Genomic DNA, 22,523 nt, shown 5'->3' on the forward strand with positions numbered 1-22,523 from the left:
GTAGGTCACACCGTCGATCAGAGTGGCGGTCCGCGTTTTGGCGAACGGAGGCCCCGACCTCTCTCTCTGTTGTTGTTGTCTTCTGTCGCGGATATTTCCCAGATGCACGAGCCTCTCACGCGCGACCAAGTCCGGACGGGATCCGTCCATTCGCGCTGCATCTTTTAAAACGACCCGCTCTTAAGAAAACATGCGATCTTGCTCTCGAGCGGATCGAGATCTCTCCTCGAGCGCGCTCGCATGATCCTCCGAGCGAATTTATCGATCCGAGAATTTGTTGTGCGGAGAGAAGGAAACAGGGAGAGATCATAGATCGCGATCCGGAAACAGTCTTCCCATATTTTCCATCGGACCGAAGTCGAGTCTCTTTTCCTTCCCGCGTTAGATGCGCGCGCGATAAACCCGACAAACGAAAAGGAAGAGAAGTCGTGGGAGAAAAGAAAGGCCAGACAGAGGAAAGAGATAGAGATTGTTGATACGGTGCCTTTCTCGTGGTGCATCGCGCATTCGTTTCCGAGACTCCCGAGCTTCTTCCAGTGCGTGTGCATGTGTGTGTGCGCGAAGGGAAGGCCCTCGTACCCGAAGAGGGAAGCTCCACGGGAGGACCACGCTCGTGAGCCGGATTCAACGAGGGATCACGTATAATGTGACGGTCGAGTCCCGTTGTCGCGTCGCCAGCGGCGACCCGCTAGTTGTTGTTGTAGTTCGTTGCGTTGTTTGTTGTTGATTGTTTGGAGCACAAGCACGATTTTCCGGTGCGTGCGCTCAAACTCGCGCACTTCCAGGGCGCGAGACCAGTCGGTTCGATACACGAGTCAACGTACGTGACGCGCGCGCGTGTGTGTGTGTCACATTTTTTTACACGCGTTATTAAATAACGGGACTCGCGTTAATCTAGGACGTTAAAGAGCGCCGTAATTGCGTGATCATTTTAACGACCGTCCTTCGATGAAACATAACGAGCGAGCCAGCCACTTGGAAATTGGGTTAAAATAGAATAACTCAACTTGCCTCTCTTTCTCTCTCCATCGAACCGAACTTCCGCCTTGCAGCGCGCCTGCTGATGTTTCTTTCGCAAAGACCCTGATCTCGTTGAAAGTAAACAGTTGTACCAAACTGAAAGAATAAGAAAGGAATAATACAAATAAAGAAGGGCGAGACGAGGAAACAAGAGGAACTAATGTAAGTGTATCCGATCGATAGACATATAAAACAGAACGTTTATGTAAGAGATCGGAAGCGGAAGTCTTCTCGAGCCGAACCGGTAAAAGCTACCGATACCGCGTGTCAGATCGATAGCGGTCGAACGAGAGGTGAATTACCTGCGTCAACGAGGAACATCGAATCGATCCATCGAAGCGACTGGGTTCGCGTATTCGCGCCTCCCATCATTGTAAATCGCCAAGTATCTTCTTCATCTCGCGAGACGAAGAAAAAAAGCCACGCTTTAAAAGAGAGCGAGAGATCGAAGTAACTGGATCGCCGGATCATGAAACGTCATGTATCGATGAGCTGCCAGCGGATCGGCAAGGGGCACTTTGCCATCGGGGGATAAGAAGACGCGAACAAGGGTGCCAGATCTCTTTTGCGAACGATTAAGTCGGATCAAACGGGTTCGCGGAACCCATCGCGAATACCACGAATCTTCGTCTTCTTGAGCACCCGATAGAAAATGGAGATCGCGGCGTCGGCTATGTTGGATGGCCTGAAGAACAATCGTATCGGGAAGTTGGCGCTGTCGCGCTTCTTGTCGCAGAGTCTGTGAGTAGAAATCATCTCAGTCGCGTTTCGCGAAGCACGAAATTGCTAGGACCAGACGCCGACCACGACCGATAAAATTCAATAAAATTCAATAAAATGCGCACGCAATACCTTGTCCGCTGGCTGTGTGCATGTTACGCTTGTATGCATGCGATTGAAAATTTGCAAGTTTTCTCTTGCATGCTCTTGACGCTGAAGAAACATTCCTCCGTAGGATGATTTTCTTTTCGCATCGCGGGACGAGAAAGGTATAATTGTAGACGGACAAAAGTAAAATTTGTCTTCTTCAGAAACGGAAATTATAAGCTAGCTAGTTTGCGTGGCCAAGTAAAATTTATGTCCCTCTACGAGAACATCTGTTGATCTGTCTGTTAACCGTAATGATAAATCTTGTCGCCCCAAGATTATTCTTCCGAGAGTTGCGACGCTTCTTCTTCCCGTGGTACAACTTTAATAAGCGTCTCGTCACATTTTGTTCTTCTTTGTGATCCGAAAATGAAATATAATGTCGAACGTCATTTTATAATTAATTTTATCATTTTTCGCAGGGGCGGGAATTCTCGAGGCGCGGGACGTTGTGGAAAATTGTCGAAGGCAATAAATTAATCGAACGAATATTGATTAGATTATATTATTCTATATAATTATACAGAACATGCAGGCATGAGATAGTTGTAAATGCGAAATAGCAAAGAGCGAGAGAAAGAGAGAGAATCGCAGCACATTACCATATAAATAAACGTATCTTATAAATAAACATATCAGGCAATCGTTGAATCGGAATTTTATTATAATCGTATGAAATATGAGAATGTCAGACGCATTAATTTAATCAACATCGACAAAACATTAATCGTAGATTCCTATTAAATGTATCGTAAAATGATAATAATTTATATACAAAACGTACGTTGAATATATTCTGATAGTTGAGCGATATACTGAAATATTTTCGCTAGGCCACACATATATATGTATATTGTATATTGTGCATTTTGCGTTAGTTAATCGTCGAAACTTTAATGAATTTAACTTGCATAAAATAACTCGCATGTTTGTCCGTGTGTGCATGTGTCTACGCATTTTTATTGACATCTCGCGGTTGTGTCGATACTTCTTTCCGCTCGTCTTCAATCAATGTAAGTGTATTGTAGAATTTACAATAAACATGACTGTGTGTATATTGTTATGATTCGAAACGAGCGGATATACACGCTTATCTAAAGTGCTCTTTCGTCGCGTGCTCTTTCTCGAAATTGATTCTCCCGTTTATTTCGAAATCGTTGGAAATTGCGACAATTCAACTTCTGGGACATCCGGAAAATCTAGTTTCTCATTGAAGGCTTTATATAATTTTTGCGAAATATGTTTTTGCAAAAATGTTATGCGTTATTGTGAGACAAGTGCATTATTGAAAAAAATATATTAATATTAAATTATATAAATATATTAATTATTAATATATATTAAAAATTTATGTAAATTACGGATTATTGTTTACGATATAAAAGCCATCGTCTCGCTATGTAACTTTTTACTTTTCGATTAACAGATTTTCATATTTTTAAACGTTTCTTTGTTCTTTAAATAAAGATATTATTAATTATACACGAGTCGTGAAAAATAATGCAAGTCTCTAAGAAAAAAACTGAAAAAAACTTTCCATGTTTTTATTTCTAATTAATTTCCGATAGAATGCCTTATAAAATATTAGATCACTTTTTTTATAGTTTCAAGAGTGTGTATGTTTGTGCGTATGTGTGTGTAAATAAAAAAAAATAAAAATTGTACTAAATTATTTCGGACAAGCCAAGAGAATGCCTTCAAATAAAGATTTAATAGAGAAAGATAGAGAAAGAGAATAAATGCTCCATACATAAAAGAACAAAATATCAAGCTGTGGGAGGTAGGATCCACTCAATTTGATGAGATATAGTTACGACTAGATTAAGATACCAAAATAAAACGAAGTATATATTAAAACATAGACTTCTCTAGGAGCATAACGATTATTATAGATATTATGTTTTATTGCTCTTTACAAACTCGAAAAAAAATTTATAAGTAATAGTGGATTAAATATAACACAGGCTGGTTAATAATATCATATAATCTTGTTTCATGTTTTTATTACTTTTTATTGTTACATATTTTTTATCTATCATCTCTTCTAATGTATTGTTTACTTATTTGCATTAATACGTGCACACGCAGTTTTTCAATTTTTTTAAACTAAATATAAAATATTCCACATATATTACTGAGGATATGTTTTACATGAAAAATTAGCTAACAATTTGAAGATTAACATTTCCTCAAACATCCGAAAACACTGCTAAGTCGTACAAGATCCTATTTTCCGCTCCCGCGGATTGTGATTACTGTTCGCCTACCTTCTTACAGACTTTTCGTCAGTTTAAAGTATATCTGTTCCGTAGCTTTTTCGGCTTGCATTCGAAAGAAGTATGATATGATTAAATTTCTCGCTTACGAATTTCTCACATCACAACAAATCTGTCACTTTCTTTCCCACTTGTTTGTTTCATATCGCAAAGAGTGCAGAGTAATCAATCTATCTAATATAGTATTTCTTACATAAAGCAATATTTACAAGGAAGTAAAAATCGGAAAAATGGGGCAAGCTGATAATGTTAATTAAGAAAACGCTCCGCTTATAACAACGATGAGAGTGCAAATTTAGTCTCTTTTCAAGACGTATAATTTAATCGTTCCAGATTGCAATTTTTAAATTAAATAATTGTATGCATAAAAATATATCTCGCCCATCTTGAAATAGTTCTACTAATATAATAATATTAGTATATTTTATTATTTAAAAAATTTCATTTTTTATAATTATATGAGATGTTTGTTTATTATTTTAATTTATATATTTATGTAATCAATCAAGAAAAAATCTCAGATTTATTTTATAAAATGATTAAAGATTTTCAGAGTAATTTTGCAATTTTAGAATGGACTTTTCACGGCACTTAGCTCCAATTTACGAAAGCGAGGAACTTTATTTGTGAAAAATACTCGCTCAAATGAAGCCAATTTACACTATTTCCGATTGGACATTTTTTTACATATCCTTTTTGCCGGAGGAAATTATATTTCTACGTGACAGACGTTCAATTCCGATATACGTATTTTGCGGTAAATGAGATTGCGAAATTCCGCAGTAAATGAGATCGCTGATAAGCGAAATTGTCCACATTTTTTGCGTTTGTAATTAAAAAAGCAGGATATATAGTCTCATAGAAATATATTTATTACCCACTGTTTTTTAAAGAAACGAGAAGGGAAAACTATTTTGATATTCATACTGTCCGTCACAAGGGTTCGTGAATTCTTTCGGTGGAATGTTTATTTGAATAGGAATTGAAAAAAAACTTTACATAACTTTTACATACCTGAAATCTTTACACATATACAGGCATTTTACATACATGCATATTTTTATTTATTTATTTATAATGGCTTTTCTATATAATTTCTATTCGCAGATAGCGTTTTCATAGCGAAATGTCCGGAAAATTACATTGTTATGTCAAAGTGTTGTATCAAATTTAGCTCGTTTGTACATATTCTGGGAAATTTACAGTACTCGAATAGATAACTATTTACAACACTGATTCGTCCACGGGGACGATACAATCGACTCTGTAATATCTATGATAGCTCATAGTTTGAACAAAGTTAGTCGAGGCTTAATTCAAGTCGACTTAATGTTTGCGGATTATAAATCAGTCGAATATTACCGCGCGATATCTGAAAAGTGGAGTAAACTGCTCGTGAAGAAAACGTTACACGAGCAAAAACACGATTGCATGCACCAGAAGTACACGTGTTTTTGTTGTATCGGAAATTCCTTATGTCGCAATTGAGAAATATACTCGATCGGTTCCGTTGGCACGGCTGTTCATACGTTATTCTGTGAATCCGAAGACAGTTTTACGCGCGAGTTGTGCCTGTAAAGCAAAATTTCACGTCTCGCATCCCTGTTCCGCACGCATGTCCTTTATCGGAGAAATATAAAATGGCACGAACAAATAAACGCCCTGTCCTGGGCGCGCGACGCTTGCATTAGACGGAAGTGCACTCCGAGTAAATTTATCGTCCTTTTCGGATGATAGAACAAACGGACGTCACTGTAGGTGAATTACTGCAATTAAAGTACGCGCGCGCGATATCCGTGATAGGGATCGGGGGAGGGAAAAATCCGAGTGCCGTAAAATTGCTATTAACTTCCCGCGTGTATTTTTCCAATACTCGCCTGATACAACATTACTTTAAGGAATTCCGACAATGGAAGACAGAATTGTAGCGAGGAAATATATGAGGAAGGTGTTTTCCCTCGATACATTAATCTTCTAGTGGTATTTAATGTCAAAATTAAGATACTGCAAAATAGAAATAAAGTAGAAATTAAAAATAGAAATTAAATAGAAATTGAAAAGAGTCGAATGCACGTATATAAATTTGAATGTTAATTTTTAATTCGGAAAAAAGGATGTGATTTAATAAAGCATGTAGAAAAGAAAATTTGATAGAAATGTCGTTTCATCGAAACGTCTGTCTGTTCTTGTCTTTCTTGAAATGTGAAAGCACTTTCTGCACAAAGATAATATTTCTACATTTATTGATTCATAATTTTCCTTCTTTTGTTCGAAGGAAAAGAAAATGTTGTATTCGCAAATGATTATTTTATGACCCAGTTTTGCGATTTACAGATGATTCTACGAAACTGATGTCGTGACATATAATCTGGCTGTTTGCAACGACTGCGCTCGAAACAGTTTTATTTTCGCTGCTATATTTTGTGTATTTGCACTGGCTCGAATGATAATCGCTCTGCCACGCGAACCATTTTACGTAATTAAAGGAGCGTGAAGGATGAGCTTACGCTTTTATCAAGTTGACAAACAATCGAACTTGTTATCGAACGCGTATGCATAATATGTTGCCATGCGTTTCTGTTATCCCACGATGCATTAATGTCTGCCATACACATCCACGGCCTTAATTATCGTGTAGAAGTGAGAATAACATAGGTACGCAGGATCGAATCAAAATACGCAACTAGCGTAGCGATCGATATTGTGTGTAATTATTACGTCAAATTCGAATTTTAGATCGATTGTACTCGACTCGCCTGTAAAAATATCAAATAATCAAACTTTTGAGCAATCATTCTAATTATCATACAATCCATTTAGCTAATGTTTTCTTAATTATCACGTTTGAACTACTCATTGTTAGTACATATGACTATACGGGGGAGAGTTGGCGATTTAATGGCCTCTTTGCGTACCACATGTATCGCGAAGAGAGAACACTGGCGTAACGCCAGATCCTACCCGATGTTATCGCGCAAACGATGATTTATACCTGTTATATCGATCGTTGAATTCAAGAAAAAAAAAGAATGATTAGATTCTATGTTGCCTGGTCCGAAAACACGGCTAATCTAATCTTTTTGCGAATACTTTACTTTATGATTTATGCTTGACGTAGCGCAAGGAAGATCTGTAATGAATTAATCCGCGTTCAACTATATTTACAGCTGTTATTTATTTACTATTATTATCTTTTGATTGGTTTGTACGTAATAGTGATGTAAAATTAATACGACAAAATAATAATATGCAATAAAATGCAATAAATATAAATATAAATATAATAATAAAATAATATAATAAAATAAAATAATAATTTAAAATAATAAAATAATATATAATAAAATATTAAAATATATAATATATATATTAAAATAATATAAAAAGTAGAGAGAATAAAAAATGCGCACTCCTGATTTATTTTATTTAGCGAAGGGCCATAATTAGATCCACAACAGACACGTGTACTTCGATCGCTCGCGTAAACTTATCATCCCTTCAGTCGCAGCGGTTTGTTAAGCTTCCTTCCGCACGAGAGAGAACGATTCCAATTTCCTTGCCGGTACCTGCGGGGCTCGCTGCTTTCTCCGGTCGGTTCTCTTTACTCTTACGACTCGCTCTTCCGACGATTGAGTGGTAACTCGTGTTGTTTCCAGCCGAGCTTAAACGTTCCGCGCACTATCGTCGGCTAATTGATTTATCGCCCGCTAACTATCAGAGAATATTGATATTGATCGGAACTATCCGAGATATATAGATTTTGCCTAGAACGTAAACTAAGACTTCAATTAATTTCTGGATTTACGGTGAAAATTGTACCTTCGATGCGCTAAATCTAGGGGAAGAGAGAGAATACATCTGTGATACGAATTCTAATAAATCACATTAGATTTTTCTTCCGATAAATCATCACGAGAGTATTTTTATTACGATAGTTTTAGAGCCAATTATTTGAATTAATTGAATTTCCAAACGTATGTAATCTGGCAAGCGTGTGTGTCAATTTTATTTCGATATCGACTAGTCGTAAAACTTCACATGTTTAAAAACTAAAATATTTTATAGTCCTTCTATTTTCGCCGTGGAAATAAAATGCACAACAACCATTTTTTTTATCTCTTCAGATACGAGAAATTATTGAAGGTAGAAAAAATTCGGAAAACCCTTTCGAAACGTGATGCGAATCAAATATCTTTTATATATCACCATTTTTTTTTTCCCCAAAAATTTATATCAGGCTCGGTGGATCTGTCCCTTAAATAATTCTGCTTGCTTCCATTTTTAATAAACTCCAATGTACTTTATTAACGATCGATGTAAAAAATTCACAAATGATTTCTGCGGTCGCATAGAGCTGGAGTCAAAAATGTATCATAAAATTGCACCATCTGCGTGCTCGCGATTGTTTCAGATTATCGGGCTATCACGAGCATTTACCCAATAAATTTCACGTGTAAAACGCTCGGTGATAAACTTCACGAAATGCGCCTACCCTCGCCCTGGTCTAATTTACTGCCAGCGGCGCGATATTTATTGTTTGTAATCAACAACTGGCATGTTATACGATTAGAAGTATCGCCGAATAGATCGGCTTCTAGCCGTAAAAAATGCCTGTGGTTGATTGCAAATATAATTCACTTTACCATGGGATTCACTGTGACATTTCGCTCAAAATATTTTTCTCTCGAAGATTTAATTCTTCAAGTACGAATAATCTTTGTGATTGGTCCATTATCTAAATGAAAAGTAAATTCTGCGCGACAGAACGAAATGATATTTTGCGATCGAAGTCACGATATATTGCTGCGGTCCGTTAGAATATTACGCTTTTCATTTTCTTCATGGGAAGATGAGAAATTGATGATTTTCTTTTATTGGAAAATTATGAGATTCTTATGAAAACTGTCGCTGCGTTTTAATTTTGCTATCCAGATTGCATGTTTGAAGCTAAAAATTGGCATGAAAAAAGTTTTTCAGCCAAGCAATTTGAGCCATGTGGGCGTCGCTTAATTTGGGGAGCTGGTGGCCAAAGTAATTAAGTGAGTCATTAAAGAGAAGGAATAAAAGAACGAATTTTACTTTTAAATAGATCAAAAAATATTTTTCTTATAATTTACAATTTAACTGAATAAAATATTGAATTTTGACATATATTGTAACTAGAAATAGAAAATTTTATTAAATTGAAGGAAATCGTTAGTCAAAATTAAAAAAATTAATTAAAAAAATTTTTACTCAAGTTATAAATATTCATTAGTCATAGATAACATTTGAAGTAAAAAGAAAATAATTATGATAAAAAAATTCTAAAACTAAAAAACAAGATTCCTAGAAATCACAATTTCTAGTATACAATTTTTCGTGTCATTTAAATGAAACTCTTAATTATCATTTCTCTGTATATTGTAGAAAGGCTTTGCTTTTACGTCATACTGTCGGATTTAATTCAGTCTATTCTACTGTATTGTGTGTAATGGTGAAGGATTCAAACTGTCGCGAGGCTTGTTTCTCGTTGTAATTGATTCTATCCTCTTCGTTGCTTTTGCGTTATGAGAATTCTCATTGTTGATTTATATCGAACGCCATTCAATGATATCTCGTATCAATAAGAAATACGAATTTCGAAGTTCTGTTGATGAATACTCTACGATGATACGATTACAAGAGTAACAATACGCGTATCGACTCCAATTTCTGAAGCAGACGTCTATTGTTTCATCGAAGTTTCTCTTCCTCTTCGCTTCCCGTGTGTATTTTATTCACCCGCATGTGTTAATTTTCTAGTAAATCTTACTTTAAGAAAAGTAGCAAGAAAGAAAGAGAAAAAGAGAGCGTACATGTATCAAAAAGAAGTAGTTGCTATTTATTTTGTCATATATTACTGTGGTATGATAAAATATTCTAATAATAAATTAGAAATTTGTAAACTTTAGCTTTAAACTACTAATTTCTTTAAAGAAATATTTAATACGATTTATAATTCTTTAAAAGCATATTTGTTACAAAAATAGATTAGAAAACATGATATGCAAAATTTTACTTTTAAATAAAAGATGTGTTAAGTACTTTATTTAAAAAATATTTTATATTTTTATTCAATTCGTGTTTTTATAAAAATTAATGATATCAGAAAATTACGCTTACTTGAAATAAAAAGAAAGCGTATTAATTGATCCAATTCTTTTTCTCTCTTTCTTTTTGTATACATTTCGTATATTTATATATATGAATGTTTCGGTATATTTTTCATCTCATGCTTTTTCAAAACTTCTAAATATCTCTTATAAGTTCCCCACAATTATAATTAAAATTATTACAAGAGATATTTAGAAGTTTTGAAAGCGTAACAAGATTAGAAGCAAATTACTCGAATTATTCTTTTTTGTCACATATATTTTAACAAAATGAACAGATTTGTACAACAACGTATGTGTGTGAGTTGTACTAATTCTGTATGAAAATTAATTAGCGAATACAATTAAAAACAGAGATTTCATTTCTTCTTCTTTTTTTTATTTTAAATAATTTTGACGCGTTTACGCACCTTCAGCATTAGAAAGTTTAAGTGATAGTTGAACAACGGAATAGATTAAAAACTGCGTTTAATGCTATTTAACACGTGCCGCATTCCTCCTATAATTGCGATTTTATCGAACAGCCACGTGCGCAGCAAATGTAAACGAGGCTCTCCATATCGTGTCGTTTTGTTTCGAGGTATAAAAAAGAAAGAATACTCTCACACTTCTTTCGCTATCTACGCAAATAGTTCCAAATTGATCTGTCGGATGTACGTTTTATTCGCGTTGTACGATGTCTTGACAATGAAATGTTACGCAAGATACGTTACATGAACGTTAACATGATATTTCGCTGTGCGATATGAATGCAAAGAGTTTTAATAAAAAGGAAAAAAATATGGAAAAAGGAGTTCCTGTGATAAAACGACAATTTTATATCGTTACAAAGCGCGTGTGTTCTCGAATCTATGTCATTTTTGCAATATTGAAGACATGAAAATCAAATTGATTTTGCTCTGGTTAGATATAATATGTAAAAATATTTCCTTCCGGATTGCGTAAAGATACATATCCGGAGGCATTCAAAGGCATCTTCGCCGGTCGGCGCAAATAGTTATAGCTGATTTTTTCGTAGCCGGGTTCTTCCTTGCGAAATTACATTACCATTTTATAAAAAAAAAAAACAAAAAGAGAGAAAAGAAAACAAGGGTGACATCTCCACCTGAATAAAATGAACATTCGTATGCGCACCATATTGTGCAATCACACAATCACGAATACAGAATATACCAAAATTCGTTTATATCCCGCGCACAATAAAAAACCTTTCAACTAATTCGTAGTGGGTTTTTTTTAAATGAAAATATCGACTACAGGAAATTTTGTCTTTATAAAGCTTTCACGTGACAATGTTCGTTTGTTATAAGCGCGTCGGACACATCATTTTTAATTATTTTCATAGTTTATGTAACACGGAGTGAAATGTTGCGACAAAAGGAAACTTTGAGCTACACTTTATTACATCGTTACAATAGAGCGAGAAATTAGAAATTTACAGAATTTTGTATTGTAGTTTCAAATTAGAGAGAGAGATTAGTTTCTCTTAAAAAGTGCAACTGATGATTCTTCAGCAAGTGCAATCTAAAATCATTTAGGAATATATTTGGTATACGAAAATAAAATAGAGAACATTATATATGCAAATTAATTTTATGGAAAAGATATGCAAATTTGAAAAATACTTTACAATTTTATTATTTATATTTATGTTTTTTCCGCTTATTTAACAATATCAGAAAATTGTGTCAATTGAAAATACAAATAACGTTCGTTATTTCATTCAATTCTTCCTCTCTCTTTTTATCTGTATTTTATATGATTTGTATAAGTATTTTAAAACGCTTTTGTTGTATCTATAAATTATTTAAGATCTCTCACTTGTCGCGAAATAAAAATGATTCAAAAAACAAAGAATTTTATTCTCACATTGTTCTTTATATATCTTAAATTATATTTCGCTCTTTCCATTAAAAGTTAGCTAAACATTTAATTAACACTTAATTTTGAAATAAATTAAAGCTTATTTAGCGGGACTAATTTTTAATGGAAGTAACAATATTCTTGCAGTAAGGGAGAGAAGGATTTTTTTCATTTATTTTTCCCAGTTTTATAAATCATGAGTCTAAACTACAACTTAAAATTTGCAAATAAAAAAGAAATACGTGTACATGATTAAAGACACTGAGGACTTAAATAAAATATAATTTCGCGGTAGGTAATATGTGGAAGTGATTGACCATCGATAAGACACGAACATCGTTCCCGCGTGTCGCGATTAATTCTGCTTTACTACCCCCTGTTATCTCGAAGGAATGGTTCCGGATAACCCTTTGCTTCCGCATAAAGCGGTTAACGCAGCCTGCGTTAAAAATAAACGTCACCTTTGTAACGTACCGTCATCGCGTGGCCACGCTAGATAGAGACGATAAATTATTATTATCGTCGATAAAGAGTTTACGTAACGCCCATTGTCCGCCCATTGCTTTCTCCTTTCCATTATTAGTATTTGTAAGGACGATATACGAATCTCTCGTGCGATTACGATAAATCTTCGCGCCTGTATACTCTCGTTTACAGGATAAAATCGCGTGGAATAACCCCTCTTGAAGCTAAAATGTGATAAAGTTCACGCGTCGTGTCTAGAGGCGGGCAGATGCACGGGATCTGCGTAAATATAACGTTATCTCATGCGGTGAGAAAAAACAAGACGATGGAAATAAATCGTTTCTCCCCATATTTTTTTTGCCCCTCGTCGTGTCCCACTCTGATTAACAGCGCGGAGAGGATAGGGATGTTCCATAAAGCGGCACGACTGATACGACGTAGTGGCCGACCTATCACAAGGACTGCGAATGACAGGAAGGGGAGGAGGGCACATGTATAATATACGTATATGAAGATATGTATTCGCGTGCGTGAGTTTTATTTCTCCTTAGTACTCTACGTATGTAATTTGACGAGGAATACCGTCGCGATCAATATCATGTTTCAAAAGTGTTGTAAACAATATCTATAATTAAATATCTACGGATCTGTCGTAAGATTAGTGCATTCTGTCTCTCGTATTCTGACACGTTATTATATTTATATATGCTCGCATTTATATCGTCGATTATGAATCTTGAAGAAATGAACGAATGCTGTAGCGATTAAAATTATTAGAGCTGTTTTCATTAGAAATTTATGTTGTATAGCATTGTTGGTTTATATAGACACATGAATACTAAATAGCGTTCGGCGGTATTAAAGATATCGTTCGATCTCTTCATTTTCCATTTTACATTGTACTGAATTTAACGCACTTTATTATAATCGAAAAATTTGTAGGAAATTGCACAAATATTATTATTATCGATATTTAAAAAAATTATAAAATATTATAAAATTATAAAATTATAAAATTATAAAATATTATTATTATTGATATTTAAAAAAATAGCTATTAATTATTAATTAAAAAACAAATATCAAAAGAGAGAGTAATTATTTCTCGCAATTTTTTTGATGCTTGAATATGATTTCGCGCTTTCCAACACATTACACATACGATAATTATAAAATACAATAAAATGCATTAAATATGTAGCTTTTTTCATCATTTTATCTGTAAATTTCTCAAAATTGTAACGTATAATAATTTAGAGATCGCAATCATGTTCAATGTCAAAAATCAAGATAAATGATCATAGTTTTTCTTGTATTCGGAAAAAGCAATTTTCATATTGCTCAATTTTAATGAAATGAATACATCATATATCGTTGTTAAAATTAATCAAGTTTGCGAGAGAGATTACGTACAAATGTATGTCATTTATCGTTACCACAATCGAATACGATATGAATATATTACAAATGTAGATGAGAATAGATGAAATTTTTGCATGAATTTATTTTTTAAGCAACGACCTGCCTCTAAAAGTTTCAATAAATTTACGCGAGCAGAATAATTTAATGTTTATTGCAATTTGCAACGAGCACTCATTGAAACATTAAGCGACAAAGGAAAAAGAAAAACCGGCCTCTGCTTTGAAATCCTCCATTGAAAGATCCATCGAATTCAGCACCGAGCAACGAACGTTTGATAATACATGCTCTTTTCGTTTGTTTGTGATTCGCCTCCATTAGTATACTCCACCATCACAGATGTAAGATCGATGATTAATAAACAGAAACGGGTAGAAGGGACGCTTTTGTTGAAGGACCTGATCGATATCAGGAGAGAAAATGCATTCTTCTGTCGAGACGAAAGCGTTGTAGCACTTGTTCTTTGTCGACCTCTTTCCCTCTTGTTCTATGCTCTCCATCCATTGCAAACTAGTGGAAATGTTTCACAAGAATCAGATAAGTTTTTTGTAAAATGAAGTTTATCATATGTACAAAAATCTACATCAATAATTGCAAACATTAATCTTCTTTAAAAAAAGATGTTAAAAATATACTTAAGATAAAAAATTATTACGTTTTCACATCAAAATAAAAAAATATTACAAAGTTTTAGTGAAATTTACATAGAAACGTATATCAGAATTAAAGCAAAATAGTAATAGTAAAATCATATCATGTTCGAAAGTCCGCTTTTCTGAGTGGAATTTTAGGTATTTAACGTAAAATGGAATTTTTCATTATTACGCGTGAAAATTTAAAGAAAAATTTATGAAAATTACGTCGCTCGTCGCGACAAGGATGAATAAAAGTTTAACTTACTTCTGTCATAATTTGTGGGTTTACGTGCACACGTGCATGTAAATACACATATATGTACCATCTATTGATAAATGATATTATTGTATCTTTAGTAATAATATATATCTCTTAATATCAAACTAAAATAGCTTTATGTAGATTGTAAATTATTGAGCTGTTTATTTCAAAAGTATTGTAGTATAAATTCAATTTTAGAATGTCATGAATTTCAATTAGATATACATATATAATATCCACTAATCGATTTTAGCACTATTTTGGATGCTATTTTCAAAATTAAAAGCAAATGACTAAAGTATCAGTCAATATGCGATTGTTCCAGTATTAATCGGAAAAAAAATAAAATAACAAAAATTAAAATTGTTGCATTTTTTATTTTTAAAATTTCTTCAAGTTCTATATCTATGATATAAACATACATAACGGTATGTATAACTAAAATTTCAGTTTGATTTTTGGAATTTTTTCCTTTTTATACGAAAAACGTAAATTCAAGTTTGATATGCAAAATTGGGAGGTACATGTATTCTTATAAGAGATACGTTCTATTTATTCTCTATGTATTATTCTTCTCGTTTCTGCTTCTCTGGCATGCGATTTTTCTCCTTCGCCAAAAAATTACGCATGGTTTGTTACCGAGTTATGGCGTTCCGAAGAATCGGTTCAACTATCGCATATAAGTCAAAAGCTTCCTATCTAAGACCCAGTTATGTCCGCTTTTACGATGAATGAGGTTGAAACATGTAGGTTTCCATTGAACGAGCGTTTTTGTGTTGCAACGGTGTGGTCGACGAGATTGTACCCAACACATACGTATGTAATGTCCTAGACCTACTAGGCTATTTTTTATCCGCGGTTTCTTTGACCCATTTCGAGTGGGTATAAGATTGGAATTTTCTTCATCAAAATTTCGAGGGACCAGCTATCACGAACATTTAACGAAAGCGAAAAGTTTTGGAAAACTTGACGCGCGAATTTTGTTTAAATTCAAGGAAACTTTGACAGATTTTTAATATGAGAGAGAAAAAAGAAAGAGAAAGAAAAATATTTTGCAATCGCTTATAATTGCAAAATATTTTTAATAGTAAGATTCGGAAACACTTATTCCTGATCTTCTTAGATTTATTTTTTGCTAACCAAAAAGATCGACTTTGAATTTGCTAAGAAATCGAATAAGCGACAGGGTGGCTCGATAGATTTGGAATCGTCACGTTTGATAATAATCGATCTCAGACGAGACGACGAGACGGGCAGCAATACAATCAGGCAAATTGTTTTAAATGTTATTTTTATAAATAGACATACGAGCATGCACTGGCGCCGTAGCCCCCGAGGATTTAATTAAGTAAAGAGCGCTCGTTATGCGCGGCGTTGCTTCAGAAATCATACAATCGGTTATTCTCTAAATGATTAGTAATGTAATTTGAATTAACATTAGAGATAACATCGCTTGCTGTCACGCATGTACGTTATCTCCCGGATCCCAGCAATCTTGTAATTAATGATAATTTTATACGGCTAGGGAGAGATATGATCATCCTTTAATTAGCTTTAAATTATATTGGCGAGCAGCGAGATAAAAATATTGATTATCTTCAAGTACAGATATTTTTATGAGGGAAAGGGCAACTTTGTCGATTATTAATTTAATAAAGCGTAATAAAAAAGTGGAAATTGAAAGGTTGAAATAATTAAAGGATAAAATTTGGGATATACATATGTGTATGGATGTACCTATTACCGTTATTGTTTGATATACATATATGTATGGATGTACCTATTACCGTTATTGTTTGATATTAATTATTATTATTATTATTAATAAAATTCGATTTAATATAATGTACAAGCAGCAGAATCGCTCGTCTGTCGGTAAACTAGAATGATTCTGATGCACTGCTTATAGTCGGTAAACTCCGACGAAATAGAGCTGCCATCGTCGGTCATAATCGATAAAATTTCCTCTAGCAGTACCTGAGCAACCCCCGAGATAGGGCGAGAACATCGATGTACGCAGTTGATAATACGTGAGCTTGAAACTTCGCGACGACACGTTTTTAGAGAGCAACAAGTGATCGAATGAAATAGTCATTCTCTGACAGAAAAATAATTTCGAAGTTCTTTTCTACAATATTTTATCAAATAAATTTGAATTATTATTAATAAATTATAAATAAACCGAAAGTTAACAAATTGTGAATTGTTTGACAACGTGAATAGGGGAATGCATGTATGTGTGAGAATCATTTAAAAATTACAGTTCATTAAAAGTAGAATGATTATTATTTATTCTGTTTAAAAGAATTTAATTAAATTTGTAATGGAAATGAATCAGTATTGTTACTGAACAAAGTAAAAATTTTAGTAGAGAAATTTATATAAATTAAAATTAATTATATTCAACTGAGTTTTTAACTGGATGTAGCTGTGCAATGTGGAAAATTCTATTTTGACACGTATTTCATTTCAAAACTGATTATAGAATGAAAAGTCATCTGATATATTTGTTAAGAATAATTTCTGTCAAGTATTTAATTGAAATTATTTTATTTGAAATAAATTTATCAATATACAGAATCGAAAATAGAAAAAAATGACAGCTGCGATTATATAAAAACGTATTCGTTTTTTAATTCTGTATTTAAATTCACTGAAATTACTTAAATCATCATTTAAATTCGCATTATTATGATATTATTATTCACTTAATTATAAATAAAATTTGAAATCACCCTTTATTCACAATTACACCGTGATATCTGTTCACTGACGTTCTATTTATGTCGCAAAGTCAGCAGGCGATAAAAATATTCAAAGATATAACGAAAAGATATAGAATCTAGATGGAGAATCGGAATGGAGATACGAAATATATCGTCCCGTTGAACACGACCCAAATATCTCGCGGAGCTCATATACCGTCCGAAATTAAAACTTCAAAGTAAGATTCCGCCGTTTTTTTCCATTTTTTTTCACGATCGACCTCCAAAAGCCTCGCTTCCTTTCTTTTTTCTCACGACGAAGGAGGAGATTCCTATTTTGGCGCCTCTCGTTGCATCGATTGTCCGAGAAATAATGGACGACCTTGAATAAAAAGAACTCGTGCAGCCCATCGTTGAAAATCGGCACGGATGACATCCGATTCTTCAGCGACGACGATGTCATCTCAGCAGCATCATTATGCGTGACACATGAGTCCTGTCAAGTCTCGAGATGCGAGTTCGCTTAATGGCATCATTATGATTTCTGCGAGTACGTAAAATTACGAATGCCTCAGCGAAAACTCGCTGAAACTTCTGAAAAGCTCATAATCGAAAAGATGTACAAAATACAATCTGTTCGATCGAGAACATCATTCTCGAGGATCCTCTTTACAGAGCTTTAGTTTTCGAATGCTTCGTTACGATGATAGCTGCGATAATAAAAAAGGGACATTAATTTGTATTACTTTGGAAGCTTTTAGTCGATATTGTTCGTCCTTTCAACGTTTCAAAAGGAGCGGTCCTTTTAAACGTAGAAAAGTTTAACTGCGACTTCTCTCTCCTTGAAGTTCAATAACGCGACTTTTATATATTTTTCCTCTCTTTCGATGTTTTCAACAACCTTTATAAAATTACGATACCGGCCAGCACAGAAAATAATGTGCCACTGGCGTTTTCTGACATACTTCGAAGTACCTTGGGAATTTCGGTATGATAAATGAAAACGGGGAGCAATTCTCTTTGTCCCATTGATCCGCTGTAAAGAGACTGTAATCCGGCTAAATAAATGTAAGGACCAACGATGACAAGTTGTTACATTATGGAAATCTTTGTAATCTACATACTATTTTCTCAAGTCTGTCGGTCTTTGTATTTTCTGCTGTATTTTATATTTTTTAACGTATGCAACGCTTGTTTTCTTTGTCTTTCGATTATATACGATTCCATGAATAAACGTTGGAAAAGCATTCAATTTTTGCAATATCACTGTTTTACTTTTCGAATTTTCGAGAAGGATTGCATTTACCGCACGTGTCGTGAATTGTTCTCGTACATATTTTACACAACAATTGCCAAAATGAAAAACGACGCGAAAAATAAACGTATTCTAATATCAATGTTTGTATCGGCTATTTGCCTGTATACAATAGCTATAAATAATAATAAACAATTATGCTCGTGATTCGAGGAAATATTGGGGAGAGGGATATACTTATATACGTTTATCACTTTCATCTGCCATTTTTCTCCTCTTTTTTATTTCAATTTTCAATCTAATATTTGCTTTAAGCAATCAAGTCATTCTTTTTTAAAATTATTTAATCTATAGTTTTTAATAAACTTCTCTTTTTAAACTTTTAGCGAGAATTTGTTAACGCTTATATTCGAGATACAAAATATAAAGTCTCACAATTTCTAAATTAAACATATTGAAATCCACTAGAATCCAAAAATTAAATATAAAAAATTGAGAGCGAAAATAGGAAGAAATTTTCGACTGGGGATTTGGATTTTCGGTCGTGAAACGTTTCACCTTGTGTGTCGGGCCTTGAAACTTTCATGGTAATACATACGTTTTGTCGGATATAAACGAGCTTGACAGGAAAAATGATACATACAGTGCATATACCAGAACTTTAATAATGCTTGCACACGTGCAGCAACACAAGACGACTGAAAGAACGCATCGTAGGTCGAATTAATTCGATTCTATCTCTAATTGAGAAGCGACTTCGCTCTGAAGTATAATAGTTTTTATGAAAAATCATAACTATAAACATAATATTCCTCTGAAAAATACTTTTGCGATATATATTTTCGATTCTTAAAAAACTTCGACGACTCTTCTGTAACGCAACTTCGAGAATTAAAATTTAATCAAGTTAATTATACATATTTAAACAGGATACGTGACGTACAATGTTTGTTTACGAAGCCAGCAGCGCTACAACATCTTTCTTGGCGAGGGCAAGGAGGATCTTTTCTGAAACACAAGTTTCGGGATTCGATAAAATCGTTCTCTCGGCCGCGTTGAAACATTAATCGCGCTCCTTTCCCCGAGATGCCCGTCTCTATACATTTGGGGTGACATCGTTTCTCGATTTCGTTTGGAGCCGGGGCTCCTCTTCTCGTGGCAGGGTGCTCGTGATTTCTTTCCATCGAGTGGCGCCAGGTGACGCCAATGTGTTCCCGAGCTCCGCCAAAGCCAGGATCGACGTGGAGCAGTGGGAGACGCGGTCCCCGCACGAGGCAAGGCCTCAGTCAGTGATGCGACTCCGTTATGGTCGGACCAAAGTGACTCTCGCCGCTCAGCCAGTAACCTCGCCAGGCGCAACAGGACGCGCGGCTCGTCTGACCCGAGCCGGACACGTTCCACTTGTGATATGCGTGGCGTCGTCGTCGTCGCCGAGTCCTCCCTCGTTACTCGCGATCGAGGGACGGTACGATCGCGACGATACGATCGGACGAGCGACGTACGAGCGACGTAATTGGTGCCGCGATGCGACGTCGTAACACCATGCCCGTGAGGATCGCAATCGGTGATAAGGTACACTGGGTCCCTCGCAGACCCGTCCCTCTCTCTCTCTGTTGAGGCGGGGGAGGTTCTTTTTTTCATTCCACTCTCGATTAATTGTTGAGGTCGCCTCTGATCGCATATATTTCCCCCGTCCAACGATCGGCCAATATCGCTCGATTCCTACGTGAAACCACGACGTGACGAGATTTATAATTACTTTGGGACTTACCGAGATTACAATTGATTAAGATGAGCTTAACGCGATTCATTGAAGTATGAAAATTGTTGGTATTTGGATGACGATTATTCTCGTAAAAGGCAAGGCTTTTATAGAAAAACAGGTATTCTAGTACAAGTATTATTAACCGAAATACACGAAATGAAAAATAGAGGGATTTGCTTCGCGCTTGTGTCCAAGCCGATACGCGGACGAGTTGCGAGTCACGAAGCGAGGGAAGAGTATATATGCAAATTGGGGGTAGCAGGCAAGTGCGATACTGCGAAACAGAGAGGGCAGAGGGAAACTTGCTATAAATGATACCTTTTTTTCCACAGTCACGCATTTTTCCGTAACCGCAAAGGTCACGCACGTGAAACGCAAGGCGCGGCGCGACTTTCTCTCTCTCTCTCTCTCTCTCTCTCTCTCTTTCTCTCTCGCGTGGTCAGATAGACTGCCGATAGTAACAGGTGGGTCAGGGGTGTTCCGCCGGTGAGAATCTCACTACGCCGACGCTGGGCACGTATCGTCGCCCGCGAAGAATTTTCCACAGTCCCCCTATACTTAGCTCTCTCCCTACACACACACACACACACACATATATATATAGATATATATATATATATATATATGTATCTCTGTCTCTATCTACCCTATCTACCCACCTGCTCTACTCTGTGCCACATAAATGGCGGCCGGCGATAAACGCGCCCTTGCGAGCCACGCTAGGTTCCCTCGGGCTGCTCGATTCTCGGACATACTTCCGCGAATTTTAACGCACGCCTTCATTCCGATTAATGAAAGCCGCGATGGAGCCTCCAACATGGCGCGAGATTAACGAGGGTGGTTGATAAGTAAGCGGCGGGAAAGCCGAGTGACGAAATGGCGCACGTACATCTTGGAGTTAATTATTACGTTAAGGATGGCGGGAGGATTTAACGACTCTCTTGTGGGACAAGGGATGATGTTTTATAAATTTCATACGACACCGCGCGCCCGAGCGATAAATTGGGGCTCCTCGAAATTTGTCTTCCTCTATTTTTCGTTCGTGATTTTTAATCTGGCTAACTTGATAAGTAGATTCTCTCTTAAAATTGTTTTGTCTATTATTTTGTCGAAAACGCTCCTTTTAAATCTCCATGTAGAAAAGTGTTTCTTTACTGTCTGTTTGAGATACAAAAAGGAAAAGCTAAATTCCTATATAAATTAAATTCTCGAAATCCTCTAGAATCCGTAAACGTGAGAAAATGGAAGTTGAAAATAGGAGCAAAATTTTAACTCGAGAATTTGGAATAAAACTGTTTGGATTAGGTTTGTTTACTCGATGAATGAATACCAGCTCTCTCTGGATTTTTAATGTATTTTGACATGCTTGTTTTTTTTACGCTTTACAATATATTATCTCTACTAGAAAAAATATATATATATTTTTATATTTATTAAATAAATTAAAGCATTTTCGGGAGAGGATATTTTATGAAACTGCACGTCTACTGCAATTTGTTTAATATATAATTATTTGTGTTAAAAGTTTGTTTCGTTGCGAGAAATAATTTCTCTACCGTATAATAGATGCTTTTAATCCTTTTAGAAATGTGCAAGTTTCTTTCGCTCTATACGTGACATAAAAGTTTTAAAACGCGAAATAAGTTTTGTGCGCAAAAAATACCGAAGCGTCTTTGTCCTCGATTCAAATATCTTCGAAAATAAAATAGCAAAAAATTGAGAATAATAAAAAAAAATTACGGAAAAATGTATATAATAATATTACACACAGATTCGGAATTGCAAGTACGTCGAGAATTACACCTTGAAGCTGAACATTTTAGGCCATTTATTCGTAATCTTATATTTAAATTGTCT

General features: G+C 35.0%; 1 protein-coding gene across 8 annotated transcripts in view; it reads left to right on the top strand.

The window, feature by feature from the left end:
* The window catches only part of LOC105250594 (synaptotagmin-7), a 156,983-nt gene that overhangs the window by 90,849 nt on the left and 43,611 nt on the right, over positions 1-22,523 (top strand). Inside the window, exon 1 of one of the 8 annotated variants that reach the window (XM_011256812.3) lies at positions 13-1,761. The exons of 5 other annotated variants lie outside the window; for them this stretch is intronic. In XM_011256812.3, the coding sequence (XP_011255114.1) occupies positions 1,673-1,761 (89 nt within the window). In that variant the 5' untranslated portion in view covers positions 13-1,672. Of the gene's footprint in view, positions 1-12; positions 1,762-20,177; positions 20,474-22,523 lie in introns of those variants that run through there. 2 more of the 8 variants (XM_011256827.3, XM_025409047.1) reach the window with 2 other exon arrangements.

This window comes from Camponotus floridanus, unplaced genomic scaffold (assembly GCF_003227725.1).
Source record: "Camponotus floridanus strain SB8 unplaced genomic scaffold, Cflo_v7.5 scaffold24, whole genome shotgun sequence".
In the NCBI taxonomy this organism is placed as follows: Eukaryota; Metazoa; Arthropoda; class Insecta; order Hymenoptera; family Formicidae; genus Camponotus; species Camponotus floridanus.